General features: G+C 39.3%; 1 protein-coding gene across 2 annotated transcripts in view; it reads right to left on the minus strand.

Annotated features, from left to right (window-relative positions):
- Positions 1-243: 243 nt before the first annotated feature.
- DNAJC1 (DnaJ heat shock protein family (Hsp40) member C1) overlaps positions 244-16,489 on the minus strand; it is a 255,175-nt gene continuing 238,929 nt past the window's right edge. Inside the window, exons 10-12 of one of the 2 annotated variants that reach the window (XM_075922502.1) lie at positions 6,316-6,364; positions 2,994-3,478; positions 244-1,645 (exon numbers count right to left, since the gene is read on the minus strand). In XM_075922502.1, coding sequence (XP_075778617.1) covers positions 1,577-1,645; positions 2,994-3,478; positions 6,316-6,364 — 603 coding nt within the window. In that variant the 3' untranslated portion in view covers positions 244-1,576. Of the gene's footprint in view, positions 1,646-1,807; positions 1,841-2,993; positions 3,479-6,315; positions 6,365-16,489 lie in introns of those variants that run through there. The other variant, XM_075922503.1, reaches the window with a different exon arrangement.

Here is a 16,489-nt window from a genome sequence, read left to right on the forward strand (position 1 = left end):
CTAAGTTAACTTTTAGGGTTATTAAGTTAAAATTTGCACCTTAGAATTTTTATTTGGAAAATAATTGCTAAAAGTAACACTAAATTTTATCATATAGAGGACATAATTTTTCAGAGCTGGGCAAGAACCAGATTTTCTATTTCACGGAAGTTTCCACAGTCTGAAAGCTTTTTCTTTTCTTAAACAGGACAAAAAAATTCAAAATTTCCCATGCAACAAAGTTGTTGTGGATCAGCTGAAACATTGTTTTAATTTTGATATTTTTATTTAAGAGTATGTGTATATGAATAAAACAAATATAAATTAAAAATATGCTAAAAAATTTGAAATTTCATTCTGAAAATTTCATTCTGAAAACAGAATATTTTCACCTCATTGAAATATACCCCCCCTTTATTCTTCCCTCAAATGAAATTTTGTTTATATTGAGACATTTCTGCAATATGTTTCTTTCAGTGAATCAGTTTTTCAATGAAAAATGTTCCAGTGGAAAATTTCTGAGCAGCTCTGCTCCTAAGCACAAATAGCTTCCACTGATTTCAGCTCTGGAACTATAGCTGTCTACCATCCCTTTAAGGAGAAAAAAAGGCCTTTAAACCATATCAGCATTAAATATTTATATTAAATTTTAGAGTAATTCTAAAAGAGGCCGTAGTCCTTCATATTCTGGCACAAGAGTATATTTCACATCTCCAATTTGCTGGTGTCATTTTAATGACCTTATCACTCCATTGTTTAAATCTTCTTATAGCTTTTCAAAGTTCTAAACAGCACTGCAGCAAGTGATGAACTATAACTAAATATAGTTGCTCAGCTGTAAAAATGAAGCAGCAAAAGTAACAAAAGGAGAACTACAAATAGGAAAAATTAAAATAATAGTGGGGATATGAATGTTGATATTTAAATCAAATTCTGTAAATTCAAAATCTGAATGATATGAAACATATGTTAGAAGTAAACCCTCTTAAAACTTTAATTAAAATATAGCTAAATAATAGCACTACTTAATATTACTGCATATTATCACAAGCTATGTGAAAGAGAAATTATATTGCAGGCATAATATATATGAATATGTGTAACGTTCATAGCTCTAAAATATATAACACATTTTTAAGTAGTATGTGTACATTAAATGTATGTACACACATCTACGCAGACATACATGCATAGCACAATCTCATTTTTGTTTACATTTTTAGAACTGCTTTTATATAAATGTACATCTCTTTTGCCTCCTGAAAGGTGACACCTTTTACCCTTTGTATACTGCACATTCATTCATACTGAAGTCACCATGCAATAAACTACAAGGGTCTTCTGAAAGATCTACCAGTTACCAAGACATATGCAATAAGATGTCTGTGAAGGTCGTTCTCCAAAACAAAATACATCTAAATTCTTCAACACAGAAAATTGTTAAGCAAGACAGCATAAGATTTATTGATATTTTGTTTTTACTAAGGCACATGACAGATAGAAATACTGCAGTACAAAAATTCAAATGTCTGCATATGAGATTTAAAATATAATCTCATTCTGAAAAATAGAAATAAAACTCTTTTGCTCAGAAGATTCAGCTTTTAGCCATTTTTTTCTTTTGTACCAGTTCAACAAGCAACTTGTATCTTGCCACACACTCTTCCTGCAAAAAAAACACAACACACAATTTTTATCTTTTAAAAGGATTAACTATGATTTAGTATCTTCCTATTACTTCTATTGAACGCATTTTATGTCTTATAAAAACTGTTAAGGATGTTTTTAAAGTAGTTTTACTACTGAAAACATGTAAAAGAATATTCACCCATGTACTGAATGTTCAGAAGTCCAAGGCAATCTGCAGATAATGAAAATTGGAGTACGAAAAAGAATTTTCAGTGCAGGGCCCTTTACAGATGTTTTTAGAGACCAGAGAAAAATAGAAGAAAATGTGCCTTATATTAACAGTCTCTTTCTTGACAACGTCTAGCAAACTAATTATTAAAATAGGGAACCAGCAGAGTTTTGTAATATTGTCAACAGTGTCTCTGAAATTGCCTCACTCTTAGGACTTGTCTACTCATGAAAATTTACCAAAACAGCTACCAAGTATAGAGCCTGGAACAGGTAATTCATATATTTCCAAACATAGACAAGCCCTTACTGTTACTCTAATGTAGCAAACCCATCATAGAATTTAAATTGCTGGACTATTTTGAGAGCAAAACCGCCTGTTGGTTGAACCCCTCATGCACTTCCCTCCTTACTAACATTGATCTTTTGGTGCAAGTAACATGAAGATATCCTGCTGCTTCAAAGCATCAGCACTGGATCTCACTGCAAATTGAACTGAATCACAAATACTGGGCTCTTACTGAACCTACCCAATGACAAACTAAAGGTTTGGTCATGAACACGTTGCCTTTGTTAGTTCTGCCTAGGGCTTGTCTTCCATATAATTTAATAGATTTATAATTTCAGCTTCTCCACATGCTTTTGCTTCATTTTCTAGAAATTAAATACGATCTTTACATAAAGAGAAATTATGTTATCTAAAATATCCTAGTATACTGGTAAATTAAATAGGTTATTGAGGATTATGACAATCATTGGAATTACTTCTATTAATGGTTCATTCATCAACTGTTCAGTGCAGAAGATGCTATAGAAAACGTGAGCATGGAAGATTATCAAACATTCAGTCACCAAATGCAACAATTAGGATTTGATGAAAACTTGAATCTATTTTCCTCTAGCCTTTCCAATTTTTAACTGTGAGTAAAGTCTGATACTTTAAAAAATGGCAGTCAGTTTGACTTAATTTTTCCAACACGAAGAAAATAATTTAAAAATAAAGTATCAATCTATGCGGAAATAATACCTTTGAGTTACCAGATAGTAACAGGCTGGATTAAAGACCTCAGACTGATAGCCACTTGGTAGGAAAAGTCCTATCCAGATAACTTATTGGTTTATAAGTAGTTTAAACCTAGAGAAAACAATGACCATACCTTACTTTTTCCTGGGACACATTTTGCTATCTTATCCCAGCGGTCTGATGTTCCCTTTGGATACTGTTGTAAGGCTAATTCAAGACGATTCTGTTGATTCTGAGTCCACAGTTCTTCAGAACCATGGCTTTTCTCTTTTTTTCTGCTCTCATCATCGCTATATTCATCCTTTTCTGTGTTATCAAAGTCTTTCTGACGCTTTCCCCTGCATTTATCTTCTACCACCTCTTTCATTGTTGCTAGAGTTATTTCAGATGAATTGGCTATTTTTCGCTTGCGGTGTCTAGTTTCACTCGGCATAGCTTCTCTGTGATTTGTTGGAATATCCATCTGTTCTGGGTCATGATCATAGTTCTCCTTCTCTTTCTCCTCCTCCTCCTCATCTATATCTCGCTGTGTAATTATATTGTCTGGCAAATCCAAGTTCGTTTTGGCATTTCTCGAATTCTGGGCCAAGTTTCTAAGATCAGAGAATCTAACAATTCCTGTTGGAAATAGCATTATATGTAAAAACCACTGACGTCAAATGAAAAGAGAACTGGGTAGTGCTAAGAGATCTATAGCTGTGAGACAGAGCAGGGAGAGCCCTTGTGGTTGACAAACCAAGTTACAAAGTCCCCCAAAAACCAACAGAACTGCTGGAGCAGAGGTTGTGGCATAACTCCCTCTCAGTAAATTGGAAGCCAGTTAAAGCGAGTCTGGAAACAAACAAAATACTACAGGAATTCTAACGCTCTCCCTTCCCTGAGCATTTCAAAATACTAAGGGCAATTTTCTGCATTTTAGAAGGTTTTAATTAAAAAAAAGTTTAAAAAACATTTATCTTTTATCCTTCTATCTGTAGTAACCTGCCAAATTCATCACTTACAAACCACAAGGTTCATATATATTTTGGGCTAGATCCACAAAGAGGGCTTAAATTCAGTGTCACAGTATCTAAAATTAGGTGTCCTGCCATCCAGTAGAAGCCACCTCCGGTGCCCAGATGGGCATACTATACAATGCATGGGGTGAAATGCAAGTTAGGTGAGTAGGAAGCTACCTAATTTAAGCAACAAAACATGCTGGGCAGAGGGATGGGGTCAAAGCCCCACTCCTCAAAGGGAGGTGCCTGTCTCCATGTGGGGGGTTTATGGTTGCAAACTCTCTCCTAGAGTTAAGTAAGTCAGGTCAGCCTTATAGCCCACTGCTCACCTAAGATGTGGAAGTCGTAGGTTCAAACATACCACTCCTGATTCTCAGCAGTCACTTGAATCCAAGTCTCCCCCCCACAGAAGAATGCTCTAACCACATAGGCATTCTGCAGAAGGCCTCTTAAAGTCTCTCCTGTTGAATCTGTCCCATGCTTTTTTATAAAATACTCAAATAGACAATGGAGCATGAACTGGAACCTGCAGCTCCAGAGAGTATACACTGACTGTAGCCTAACGAGTATTCTCATTCTCTCCCTAGCCTAGACTTTAGGCACCAAATAGCTCTGAGGTACCAAGACTCTGAAGGCTTTGGGCATGCCATGGAAGAAATGTAGGCATCAAGGGGAGTTTACTGGGGAAACTCGGGTGTAGTTAGGTGACAGGTGAAAAGAAGTTTTAAGGCTCTGAATTTTGGACTTGTGTCTAAAAAGCCTACTAAGCACCTAAGTCCCTTTGTAGATTTATCTCTTGGTGTTTCCCCTCAGATATACAACACAAAAGGCCAGCACAAACATTAAAAGTTCAAAGATGGTTATTCCCACTATACATGATGCATGAGGTCCCCATCCAATGGAATGTTTCTGTGTATTCTGATCTGTTTCCAGCTATGAATTACATAATGCAGAGTATACAGTTATACTGACAGAAGGGGGACTGGGTGACTATTTTGAGCAAACAGAGTTAAGGAATAAATGCAAGGGAAATACAATAAAAGAGTATGAATACCTGAAATTAAAAAAAAAATCACTAAACATTGTATATGTACTTCCTGTTCTAACCCCACCATTTCTTTTCTTTCTACCTCTCTCCAAACCAGTCCATAATAGCAACCTCTTCTCATTGTTTCTCTGTAACTGTGTTTTCTTTGAAGTTCATAATCCCCTCTCCTCTCATTCCTTATATGTCATATTTATTGAATTCTCTGTTGTCCAAATTCCCATATCATTGTAAATTATCTAGTTTCCCTGGGTGCACTTCTGTTCTTTGTCCCCTGTGTTTATCCTGACTGCCCCAGCCTTCTCATATCTATCACTCTCAATCTACACCATTCCTTTTCAAATCTTCACTGGAAGAGGTTACAGGCAGGAAAGGAGAATTTTAGAAAATGTAAACTTACATCATTCCTGAAATGACTGATCTACTATACATTTATTGTCTGATTGCAATTTGAACCTAAGTGTCTCATCACAATCATACAAGAAATTGAGCACGTATGTTCATCCTCGCTGCAAAGTATATTGTCAGATTCTTGTGTTACTCATTTAATGACTTTCTCATGGCTCTTGTGAGGGGTTTAGGAAATCCATTCTATTTAAATATGGAAGTTTTGGTAGCATTTGCATGCCACTATGAATTCATTATAATAAATGCAAGATTAAAATAAGATTCCTGAGAGCATGTATGGGATTAAAATTTGACTACTTTCTCCCAACATTCTAACGCACACAGAGAAAACGTGAAAAAATACAATTCAATTTCAATTTGAGCAAAAAATGTAAAGTTTTTCTGGTATTCAGTAGGTTCTAGTAGCTAGATTTTATTTAATTCTGGCAAGAATGGCAAATCCAGAATATTCAAAAACAGATTACTCACTGAAACCATGAACATCCACTCCCCCAAAATAAGGGCTAAAATAAAATAAATTGGAAACAGGCAAGGGTTGAAATATTTTCAATTTTCTAGAAAAAGAAATTAAAAACTTTATAACAAACAAAATAGTAGCACCTTGAAAGGGGTTAAATACATTGTTAAAAATCCTGCACTGTATTCTCCAAGCCCAGATCCTTTTGTCAGTCAGTCATCTCAATTCAATTGTAAGCATTTCAGGGTGGGGAATTACCTGGTTATTATTTTAATCTCCAAGTTAACTAGCACACTCATAGATACCATTAGAATAAATAAACAGAATACAAATGTCCTAAAGAGAGCCTTTACAGAGCCACTTCTAAGGGGAGGACATCCTCAGAATGTCCATCAACCTTTGTGCTTGCTGAGAGCAGGAGTGTGGTGCTTTCACAGACAAAGCTACAAACATCCCTCTGAAAGCTGCAAAATGTGCTATATATTGGAAATGCATAACATAAATAATTTGTTTTTAATAGCATTGATTCAGACTTAGGAATACATACCTGGGGTATGTGCAACAGATTCCTTCAATTGCTTTGCTTTCATGGTGACCTGTTTTTTAAAAAAGAGCCCAAATTAAAAACTGCATTGTTGACTACTGATTATTCAATTAGGCTTTTAAAGATTCACAAACAGCTTACCCCCAAATATTATCATTTTAACATGTACAAAACACTACTGTGGTATCATACTAATGTTCTTCTGCTAGGTCTTATTCAGCAGCCCATGGCAGTTTTAAATGGTTAACAGCTGGTTTTTCAGGCTTAGCCTGCAGGGGAAAGGCATGGGAAAAACAGAAGCAATGTCACAACAGGAGTCTATTATAGATTACCAACTGAAAAGGCAGAGGTGGGTGAGACTTTCCCAGGACAAACAACAAAAATATGAAAAACACAAGCGGACTTTACTGATCCAGACATCTGTTGGAAAAGTAATATAGCAAAACACAAAATGTCCAGTAAGTTCCTGGAACATATTGGGGACAATTTTTGCTTCAAAACGTGGAGGAAGAGAGGAACAGCTATTTTAGACTTGATTCTGACTAATGGAGAAATTGATTGGGAACCTGAAAACCTAAGACAATTTGGGTGAAAGTGATTGTGATAGCCTTCATAACTCCAAGGAAAGAAAGAAACATGAGCAACAGAATAAGGACTGTGGACATAAAAAAATTATTTTAACCAACTCAGAGAGGTGATAGATAAGCCCCCCTGGGAAGAAAATCTAAGGGATAAAGGAGTTCAGAAGAACTGGCTGTTTCTCAAAGAAACAATAAATATTCAAGGTAAGAGGGTACACTATTCTGATGGAAGCAAAATAGGAAAAATAGTAAGAGGACAATATGGCTCTCTCAGAACTCTTTAATGACCTAAAGATCAAAAAGAATCACACAAAAACTGAAAACATGGACAAATTACTATGGTGGAGTACAAAAGACTAGCACAAGCAAAATCAGAAAGACAAAAGGAATTACATGGGATGTAAAAAGCAGTAAGAAGGATTTTATACGCACATTAGAAGCAGGAAAAAAGCTGAAGGAAAGTGCACATCCACTAGATAGTAAGGAAGGAGTTTTAACAACAGATGACATCAAGAAGACTGACACACTTAATGCCTATTTTGTTTCAGTCTCCAATAAAGTGGTTAATGGCGATCAGATGTATTAACACAATTAAAATTAAAAACAAAGGGAAAGGAATGCAAGATAGAGTAGGGATGAAACAATTGAATACAATTAGATTTATTTAAGGCAGCAGGGCCTGACAAGGTTCATCCTAGAACTCTTAAAGAACTACATGAAGCAATGTTGGAACTGTTAGCAATTATCTTCAAGAACTCATGGAGGATAGGGGAGGTCCAAGAGGATAGAAAAAACATAGCACCTGTCTTTCGAGAAAAACAGAGTGATTAATAATAGCCAACATGGATTTATTTGGAAAAATCATGCTGAACCAACTTAATTTCCTTCTTTCATGGGCTAATGGCCTAATGGATGGGGGAAGCAGAGGACATTATCTTGATTTTAGTAAAGCTTCTAATGTGCTCCCACACAACATAAGGTCTTATAAGGTTCCTTATACAATGAATGGAGAGAGACAGGTGCCAAAAAATGTGATCCACAAAAGCTAGCACACTATTCTGGGAGCTGCTTACCCTAGCCAATGGGAGATGTGGGTGAGAGAGGGCATTTGTGCCCTAAAGCTCTCATGAACATAGGCACCTAGTCCTGGATGCAGAGAACCTCTATCTTTGCTTGCAATCTCAGTCACGAACCCCTCTCCTGAAGGCAGGCAGCTCAGATGTCCAAGTCATTTCTTGTCAAATGAATTACCGTAGTCACCTGTCTCACTCTGCACAAACAGACCAGAGAAGGTGATGGTGGTGATCAACTTAACACTTTTAATTTAGTGGTGAGATCACTCAGCTGGGATATGGGGCTCCCTCAGCTTCCTCTATTGAAACATTTAACAAAGTCTCTAGTCCTGAGAAAGAGAATTACCTAATAGCCAATGGTTGGGCATCCACTGGGGAGGAGGGACACCCAAGCTACATCTACACTGCAGAGTTTTTGCGCAAAAACTTGCAGAGCGTGCACACACCAAGTGCATTTTTGCGCAACAAAGAGTACAGTAGATCATCAGAAGACAGGGCTTTTTGCGCAAGAGTTATTCCTCTTTCTACAAGGAATAAGCCTTTTAGCGCAAGACCTCTTGTGCAAAAAGGCGTGTGTGGATGGACAACAAAACCCCTATCAGAAAAAAGCACAGGTGCCTATGAATGGCCATCAGAGCTTTCTTGTGCAAGAGCATCCACAGCAGTGTGGACGCTCTCCTGCACAAAAGCATATGGCAGTGTGGATGCACTCTTGCGCAAGAACTTTTTATGGAAAACCTCTTCTACAAAAAGTTCTTACAAGAAGCCTGCAGTGTAGATGTAGCCCTAGGGTTCAGTCCTAATTTTCCAGTAACTCTAATTATTTGTAAACAATGGAACTGCTTCAACAGGAGGGATTAAGGGAGCCTAACATCAGCTGAGTGGTTAAAGCACTCTCCTAAGCAGTATGGGAAAGCCCAGATAAGATCCTCTCTCTCTTCTGCTTAGGAAGGGAACTGAACCCAGACCCAAGTTGTCTAACCATTGAACTAAATGTTTTAAGGTGGGCAGTGGCACCGGCACCATCACCTCCTCTGGCCAGATTCTTAATAGTACCAGATTTGGCAGGTGGTTGCTGGGACTGGACTAGATGACCAACTGCAGTTCCTTCCAGTTCTACATTTTTATGATGCCTCTAACTTTTGTAACGTGTTAAATCTCTTCTCACATGTTAGCCTTTTGTTATCAATTTTCTTAATATCTGGATAATTTAGATTTTCTTAAGTTTAATCTTCAGCCTTGCCCCACAAATTCTGACATCAACTCCTTTGTACTTACTCTATGACGTCCCAGGGAGTTGATCTAAACGCCTTTCTAGTACACACACTGTCAGACTGGCTCCTCGTGATTCCAAGTTTCTTTATGGGTATCCACAACTTATGTCATGATAACAGGCACAGTCCTGCCAGTCTTTTATTGTTCTGATGTAGGGACACAAGGACATTCTTTCCCATTTCTTTGATCTGACCTATCCACTACAAGAAGATTTTATACTATGAACCAGAGTTCGTAAGCAATTACAGAACTGATCTTTGATCTTATCCCCGTAGTTGCCTGTAGGTGGGTAACACTGAATAACTGTCATTTTCACGGACTGTGTTTGATACTTAATGTGGAACAATATGCTATTAATCAGCTTCCATCTGTGATTTTTCTACTTCAGGATCCATGTTAATGCTGTTCCCGCCGAGTGGTAACCACCTTGCCTCCACAAATGTAACTACCTTCATTTTTTAATTGCTTTTTGTCAGCTCTTGGCCACTGACTTTCACTTAATTCCAAGGATTTCCAGATAATATGTATTCATTTTTTCCATCACTTGTGTGGCATTTGTTGTTGGAGCCATTGTTTTAGTGTTCCAGGAAACCTAGTTTCATAAAGATTTTTACTTTTGCAAAAAGTGTCATGGCTTTCTGTCATCTCTCACCAGGTCCTGTTTTCCTGCTGAGAGAAAGTCCATTACCTTGGCATGCTGTTTGCCTGAATGGATACGTTGTTGTGGTTTTGTAACTTAACTTTTTATATAAAGATATGTTATTGGCCTATTTCTCAATCCTCAGTCTGGAAAACCAATGGCCAGCTCCTCCTGGCATAAGTCTTTGGGTCTACGGGACATATAAGTCTTTGTGGGGAAGTCTGCATGGCACTGTCTTGACCGAAGTATGGTCAGGTGATCAGGCAAGCTTACACCTGGATAAAGTTGGATGCAATATGAGTATGCAGGCAAGGCCTGAAGCAAGCATGTAAAAATACGGCTTTCTGTGCTTAAGGAAGTTGGCAGAGCATGACCACAATAAATAATCACAATGAATTAAATAGAAACATTCCAAAAGATAAGCAGAAGTATAAAACATGACCTGGCAGTCATAAAACTATTAGCCAAAAAGAAGTAAACAATTTACTGATTAACTCATCCATTACTAGTTTTACTTACGATACACTACTGTTGTAGCGTACTTTAGGTTAAAGAAGAAAAAAGCAATGTAGTTCTAGACAATGTGTGGTTAATCAGTTATAGGTAACCAAGTCAAGCCTAGTATAAATATAGGTTTAAGCAAGGCAATCACTAGGAGGGACTGAGCACGGTACATCCACATACTTTGTTTGTGGCAACCAAAAGCTGAACTGTTCATACTGGCAAATGCATTGTAGGTGCCTCCACGCATGGGGAAAAGAGGGGTCACAACCTCTTGTCCGGCATTGTAAGACTGCTTAACAGGTGAACTGTATGTGACTTATAGCTATTGGTAACATTAACTATAAGGTTTGCAATAAAGGTAAAAGTTGAGTGAATATCTCTAGTGTTTCCTGGCTCCTTTTGGGTCCAATACCTCAAACACACGACAACTGGTGTCATAAACAGGATACAAGGGGACCCAGATCACTAGGAAATTAGAAGAATGCCTCTGTTCAAACATACAGGAGGCCAGGAAGATCAGGACCAGCGATTGATACCAGGATGACCACCTGACAATCCCTGGACTGTTCTTACACAATATCTTGCACGAAGTCAGCCACCAGTCGGCTGGGTTAGAGATGAAATTAAGGCGATATGGTGAAAGCCTGGGGAACTTGTAGACATGCCGAAAGGACAAAACAGTACCGCTCATCAGGTGATCTCCTGGCTCTAGCTAACTGCCTTAGAGGCAGAAGACAGACATATGGATCAAGTAGCCAGTGAGCAAAACAAACTACATCTATAATTGGAACAAGCTGAAAATACCATTCAATTGTTAAGGCAGGGAATGAGGGAGGCGCAGAGTTTCGTAGACAGTCAAGAGAGGAAATTAAACGAACTCCTAGTATCGCAAGGGAGGCAGACCACTGAGATACAGGTGGCTTCTTATAGTAGAAACAAAGTTAGCAGTGCAAAGTTGGCAGCCTTATACAGGCAGGATGATTGAGACTCAGAGGATTGGGATGGAGATATCTAGAGTGATGATAATGTAGAGGGGGCAGATGACATCCTTAAGACAGAGAAAATGGATGGTGATCGGGAAAACTCTGCCCAACTCCCTGTCCCTGTAGTCAGTATATCAACTGCAGGAGGCGAAGGACGTGAGAGGGGTAAAACAGTTACTAAAAGTAGGAATTACATTGCCCCTGAACTGAATGATCTCCAACAGTGAATCAGTTGGAGAACAAAGGAAACCATTTCCAAGAGGTTACTCCAGGTTTAAAATCAAGGGTGAGATGCTATCGTACTAGGAAAAAGGAGGCTAGGGCGTTGGATAAACCATCCTCTGGCCCTGTTATTAATCAAGTCTTTAAGAGCCATAGTGGGAACATTTGGGACATGTTAAGAGGGGCTGTACAGAGTAAATATGACTCTATAGATGATATGGATGAGCCCATTCCCCATTGGCACAAAATAGGTGATACAAAAAAAAAGTGTGTATAGAAAAATAAAAAATAAAAAGCTTTTAATAGCCTAAAATAACCCACTGCCAAACAAATTGCTTTAGAACCCTGAAGGTATCAAGCTAATGCCATGGTGTATAGTGGTTATACGGAGGCAAGCCCATATTGGAGCTTATGGCAAAAATTCCCAGAAAAGTCACAAGGAATTCCACTGGAATTCTGGAGTCGGGTCTGAAAGAGTAGCAAGGAAAATTACACACCCCTGAAAAAACAGGCACTAGCTGCCTATAAGGCAGTCAGAACAATGGAGGGAATGGAATATCTTGAGTAAAAGCTTTGTCCCTGTCTTGAGGGGACACAGGCTCTGTCATTGCTAAATGAATTAGGGAGTCCACCCCCTGTTTGAGAGACTTCTTGAGAGTGGTTCTTGAAGGCGATGGGGAAGGAAGTTTTTGAGAGAGAGTAGAAAGGAGTAGATATTGAAGCTGGTTGAGGTCATGGCTAGGAGACATTTATCTGACATAAATATTGCCACCTTTGTATGCTCTTCAGTCACTGGTTGGCTAGTTTCTTTCAGAGACTGGCTGATGGGTCTTAAGCATTCTATTGGCACACATAGGTAATAAACGGGGTGAGGCTCTCCATGAACTAGCAGTAGGTAAAGTGTTATTTGATGAGGGAGGTCCTGATGATCCCAATGAGATAGAAGTCACTGCCTCAATGTTCCAAAAACTCTAAAAAGGGAACCCCCCAGCTGCACAGTTTCTTAATGGGGCTTTCTTCAGCTATGGTGGGCCACCCTATCACGGTTGCAGTAAGTACAATGGCATCTAAGAAAGGTCTAGGGGCTACAGGAAAAAACAGCTGAGGAAAGGATCAAGACGTAGCTGTCATGGGAGCCGACAAAAGTAAGGTGCCCACTCGTAAAGCTCTATGAAAATGATTAATAAGTCAGAGGGAAAACATGAACAAATGGGATGAAGCCCTATACGTAGCCGTGTTTAAAAAAATGACAGCAGAGGAATAGGAATAAAGGGGGCAAGACTACTGAGCCTTCTGCTCCTCTGGACCCCATAAAAAACCCTCCCAATGGGACACTGAAAAACAGGACACCCTGACCTGGAACCCTGAAAAACTAAACCACTAGATTAAGACCGGGCCCACCAATCAGCCAAATCAATGGCGGGGCACTCTAATGCAGTGGCCACCAAAGATTGGAACCCCATGATGTGGGTAAAAATTAACTGGGATACTAATAATTGGAAACTTAGGGATATGTTGGTAAATACAGGTGCAGAGGTTACAGTACTGGAGGATCGTACATACCCTTGGGATGCCAGGCAACTACACCTGCAAGGTGTCACCAGAAGAGGGGTAAATGGGACCCTCCAGACAGTAACAATGAAAATAGAAACTGGGGAAAGGGTTCACCTAGATGTAGTAGTAGCTCCTGGTATCAGAAACATCTTGAAAATTGATGTACTAGAAGAAAGAGTGGACTCTCAAAGAAAAAGTTTGGGCTTTTGAAAAAGCCATTGCCAGTATCACAGCAGTCCCACAGCAAAAACCAACTGAAGGGAATATACCTAGGGAAAAAATGTGTATGGGCATGTAAAAAAAAGACCTCTCTTTGTTCCTCCCCACCTCCAAAAAAGTGCAGGTAAAGTAGTATAAAGTGGCCCCAGATGCTAGGGGAGAAATCCAAGCTATTCTTAACAAGCTAAAAAGGAAAGGAATTGTTACAAAGCAGTCGCCAAAATGTAACAGCCAGTGCAAAAACCGAATGGGACCTGGAAATCAACAGTACATTTTAGGAGCCTTAATGTGCAAACTCTGCCACTGAACACTGCAGTCCCATATATTAAAAAAATAATTGACAGTGTAAAGTGTACCAATGGATGGTGGTGGTAAATAACGTTAATGCATTTTTTTTCATTACCCTACATAAAAGGTCACGGGGACACTTTGGAATTCAGTGGGGAGGAGCGTAGTATGCAATTCACCCACTTGCCACAAGGGTGGGTGCACAATCCTACACTGTGTCACAGCATTATTGCAGAAAAACTAATAGGTGCAATCCTCCTTGATGGGGTAAAAATATAGAATTATGTAAATGACATGATTGGAGGTGATACCCTGAAGCAGGTTTATGCAGCAGGGCAGGCCATTTTGACATTTAGTGCAGCAAGGATTTATGTTTAAGGCCAGTAAAATCCAGGGATCTGCACAGAAGGTTACATTTTTAGGTATTCTATGGTCCGGCAGCAGACGTTAATCCCAAATACTGTCAATAATAAAATCTTAAACTAGCAGGCACTGCAGAAATTACAGAAGTTTTTGAGAGCCACTGGGTTTTGGAAAAAATCCCAAATGTAGCCCATATAACTAAACCCTTGTACCAAGTGATACAAAAAAAAATGTGTGTATAGAAAAATAAAAAATAAAAAGCTTTTAATAGCCTAAAATAACCCACTGCCAAACAAATTGCTTTAGAACCCTGAAGGTATCAAGCTAATGCCATGGTGTATAGTGGTTATACGGAGGCAAGCCCATATTGGAGCTTATGGCAAAAATTCCCAGAAAAGTCACAAGGAATTCCACTGGAATTCTGGAGTCGGGTCTGAAAGAGTAGCAAGGAAAATTACACACCCCTGAAAAAACAGGCACTAGCTGCCTCTAAGGCAGTCAGAACAATGGAGGGAATGGAATATCTTGAGTAAAAGCTTTGTCCCTGTCTTGAGGGGACACAGGCTCTGTCATTGCTAAATGAATTAGGGAGTCCACCCCCTGTTTGAGAGACTTCTTGAGAGTGGTTCTTGAAGGCGATGGGGAAGGAAGTTTTTGAGAGAGAGTAGAAAGGAGTAGATATTGAAGCTGGTTGAGGTCATGGCTAGGAGACATTTATCTGACATAAATGTTGCCACCTTTGTATGCTCTTCAGTCGCTGGTTGGCTAGTTTCTTTCAGAGACTGGCTGATGGGTCTTAAGCATTCTATCTTGCTGATAGGCTGGGACTCAAGAGTGGATGATGATGGTGTATTGTGCCTGGTGCGCTGCACCCTTTGGAAGCAGAATGGAATATTTACTCTGTCAAGACTGAGAAAGTATCACCAAGGAGACGACTGCCATTCTTAAAGCAATGATGTGACTCATCTCTTTTCTTGTAAAACAAGTTGTTAATCCTGAAGGGAGAGATTTTCTACTGTTGCCTAAATCTCATTGGGGAAACCTGTGGATTGCTACAATGAAGCCTACCTCTTCATTACTGAAGTTCCCACAGAGACGGAAGCCAGACCCCTTGCATCAAATGATGCCTGAAGGGATGATCTGATACCCAATTTCCCTTCACCCAGGATGGCCTGAAATGGAAGCATGAGGTGCTGTGCCAGATTATTAAAGAATTCCAATTATTTGTTGTAATTAAGTAAGTTATACTTGGACTCTAATGCCTGGTAATTCACTATATAAAAAAGTAGCTGACAATTATTTCTGCTGAAGGAATCCAGGCTCTTGACAGTCTTGCCTGAAGAAGAAAATGTAGGCTGGTACAGCCCATTTTGTTCCATGATAGTCTGGATCATGAGAGAGTTCAGATTAGGATGAGAACAAATATTCTACCCTTTAGTACAGAAAAAATAGGACCTTTTTCTCTTCCCCTTTCAAGGCCAGGGCACAGGCAGCTGTGGTATGCCAAACCATCCTAGCAGCTTCCAAAATGACCTCATTAATAGGGAGCACCATGTTGCTAGGATATTAGAGAGTATCTAGAAACCCATGGGTTGAAACTTGATCCTCCTCCAGGAAAGCCGAAGAATTTCCACAATCCTTCGAGAGATCTTGAGCCTGTCAATAGTTATCTGGTGATGAGGATGAGTCTGGTGCCACAATCTCATTTGGAAAGGAGGAAGCAAGTGCTGCCAGTGGATCCAGTGTTATCAGCTATACCTCTTCTTCAAAGCATTTCTAAGGGTCTAAGGTTCTTCTCTGAGAATCCCTGTAATCCAGAGCTCTAAAGTAAAGTAAAGATCACAGGAGATTCAGAATGACTAGTAGGCAGGCTTATATAGCAATAGGAACCCTTGCCTAATAATGAGATCTGTGTGAACATGAAGGAATCTGGGAGGCTCTGGAAGCCATAAAGGCTCATCTTTCAACTCAGGTCCAAAAGGGTAGCTGCTGGTACAGATTCTTGTTCATCAGATGATCAGTTGTCTGACTCCATTGGAGGAGACAATGATACCATCTTGTGAAACTCCAGTTGGTGAGAGGAACTGGTGGTTAGTGGCACAGTAATGGTGTTGGAGCTTTTACACCATGACTGGTACTTGGAACTGGTGAATGACATTCCACTGGTGTAGAAATGTCCTATGGAATATTGAATCCGGAAGGATAAGTGATTCCATATTAGTGTAGGTCACCAGAGCCACAAGAAAGAAATACGCAGGCCTACCAGGTAGAGAGAGTGGGAAGAATTTCTAACTCTAGGTAAATCCGCTGGTGCAGGATTGTATGAGGTACCTTCTTGTGGTGATGTGTCATCAGTAGAGAAGGTGAATAGGCCTTCACTCTTTGGGAGGTAGTAGGGGCTGTCCCTGCGCCTTGAGTAGAACATTTCAGACCATTTTCTCTCGGTACCATCAGTGCTGATACATGCTCCTGCTC

This window comes from Pelodiscus sinensis, chromosome 2 (genome assembly GCF_049634645.1).
Source record: "Pelodiscus sinensis isolate JC-2024 chromosome 2, ASM4963464v1, whole genome shotgun sequence".
NCBI classification, from domain to species: Eukaryota; Metazoa; Chordata; order Testudines; family Trionychidae; genus Pelodiscus; species Pelodiscus sinensis.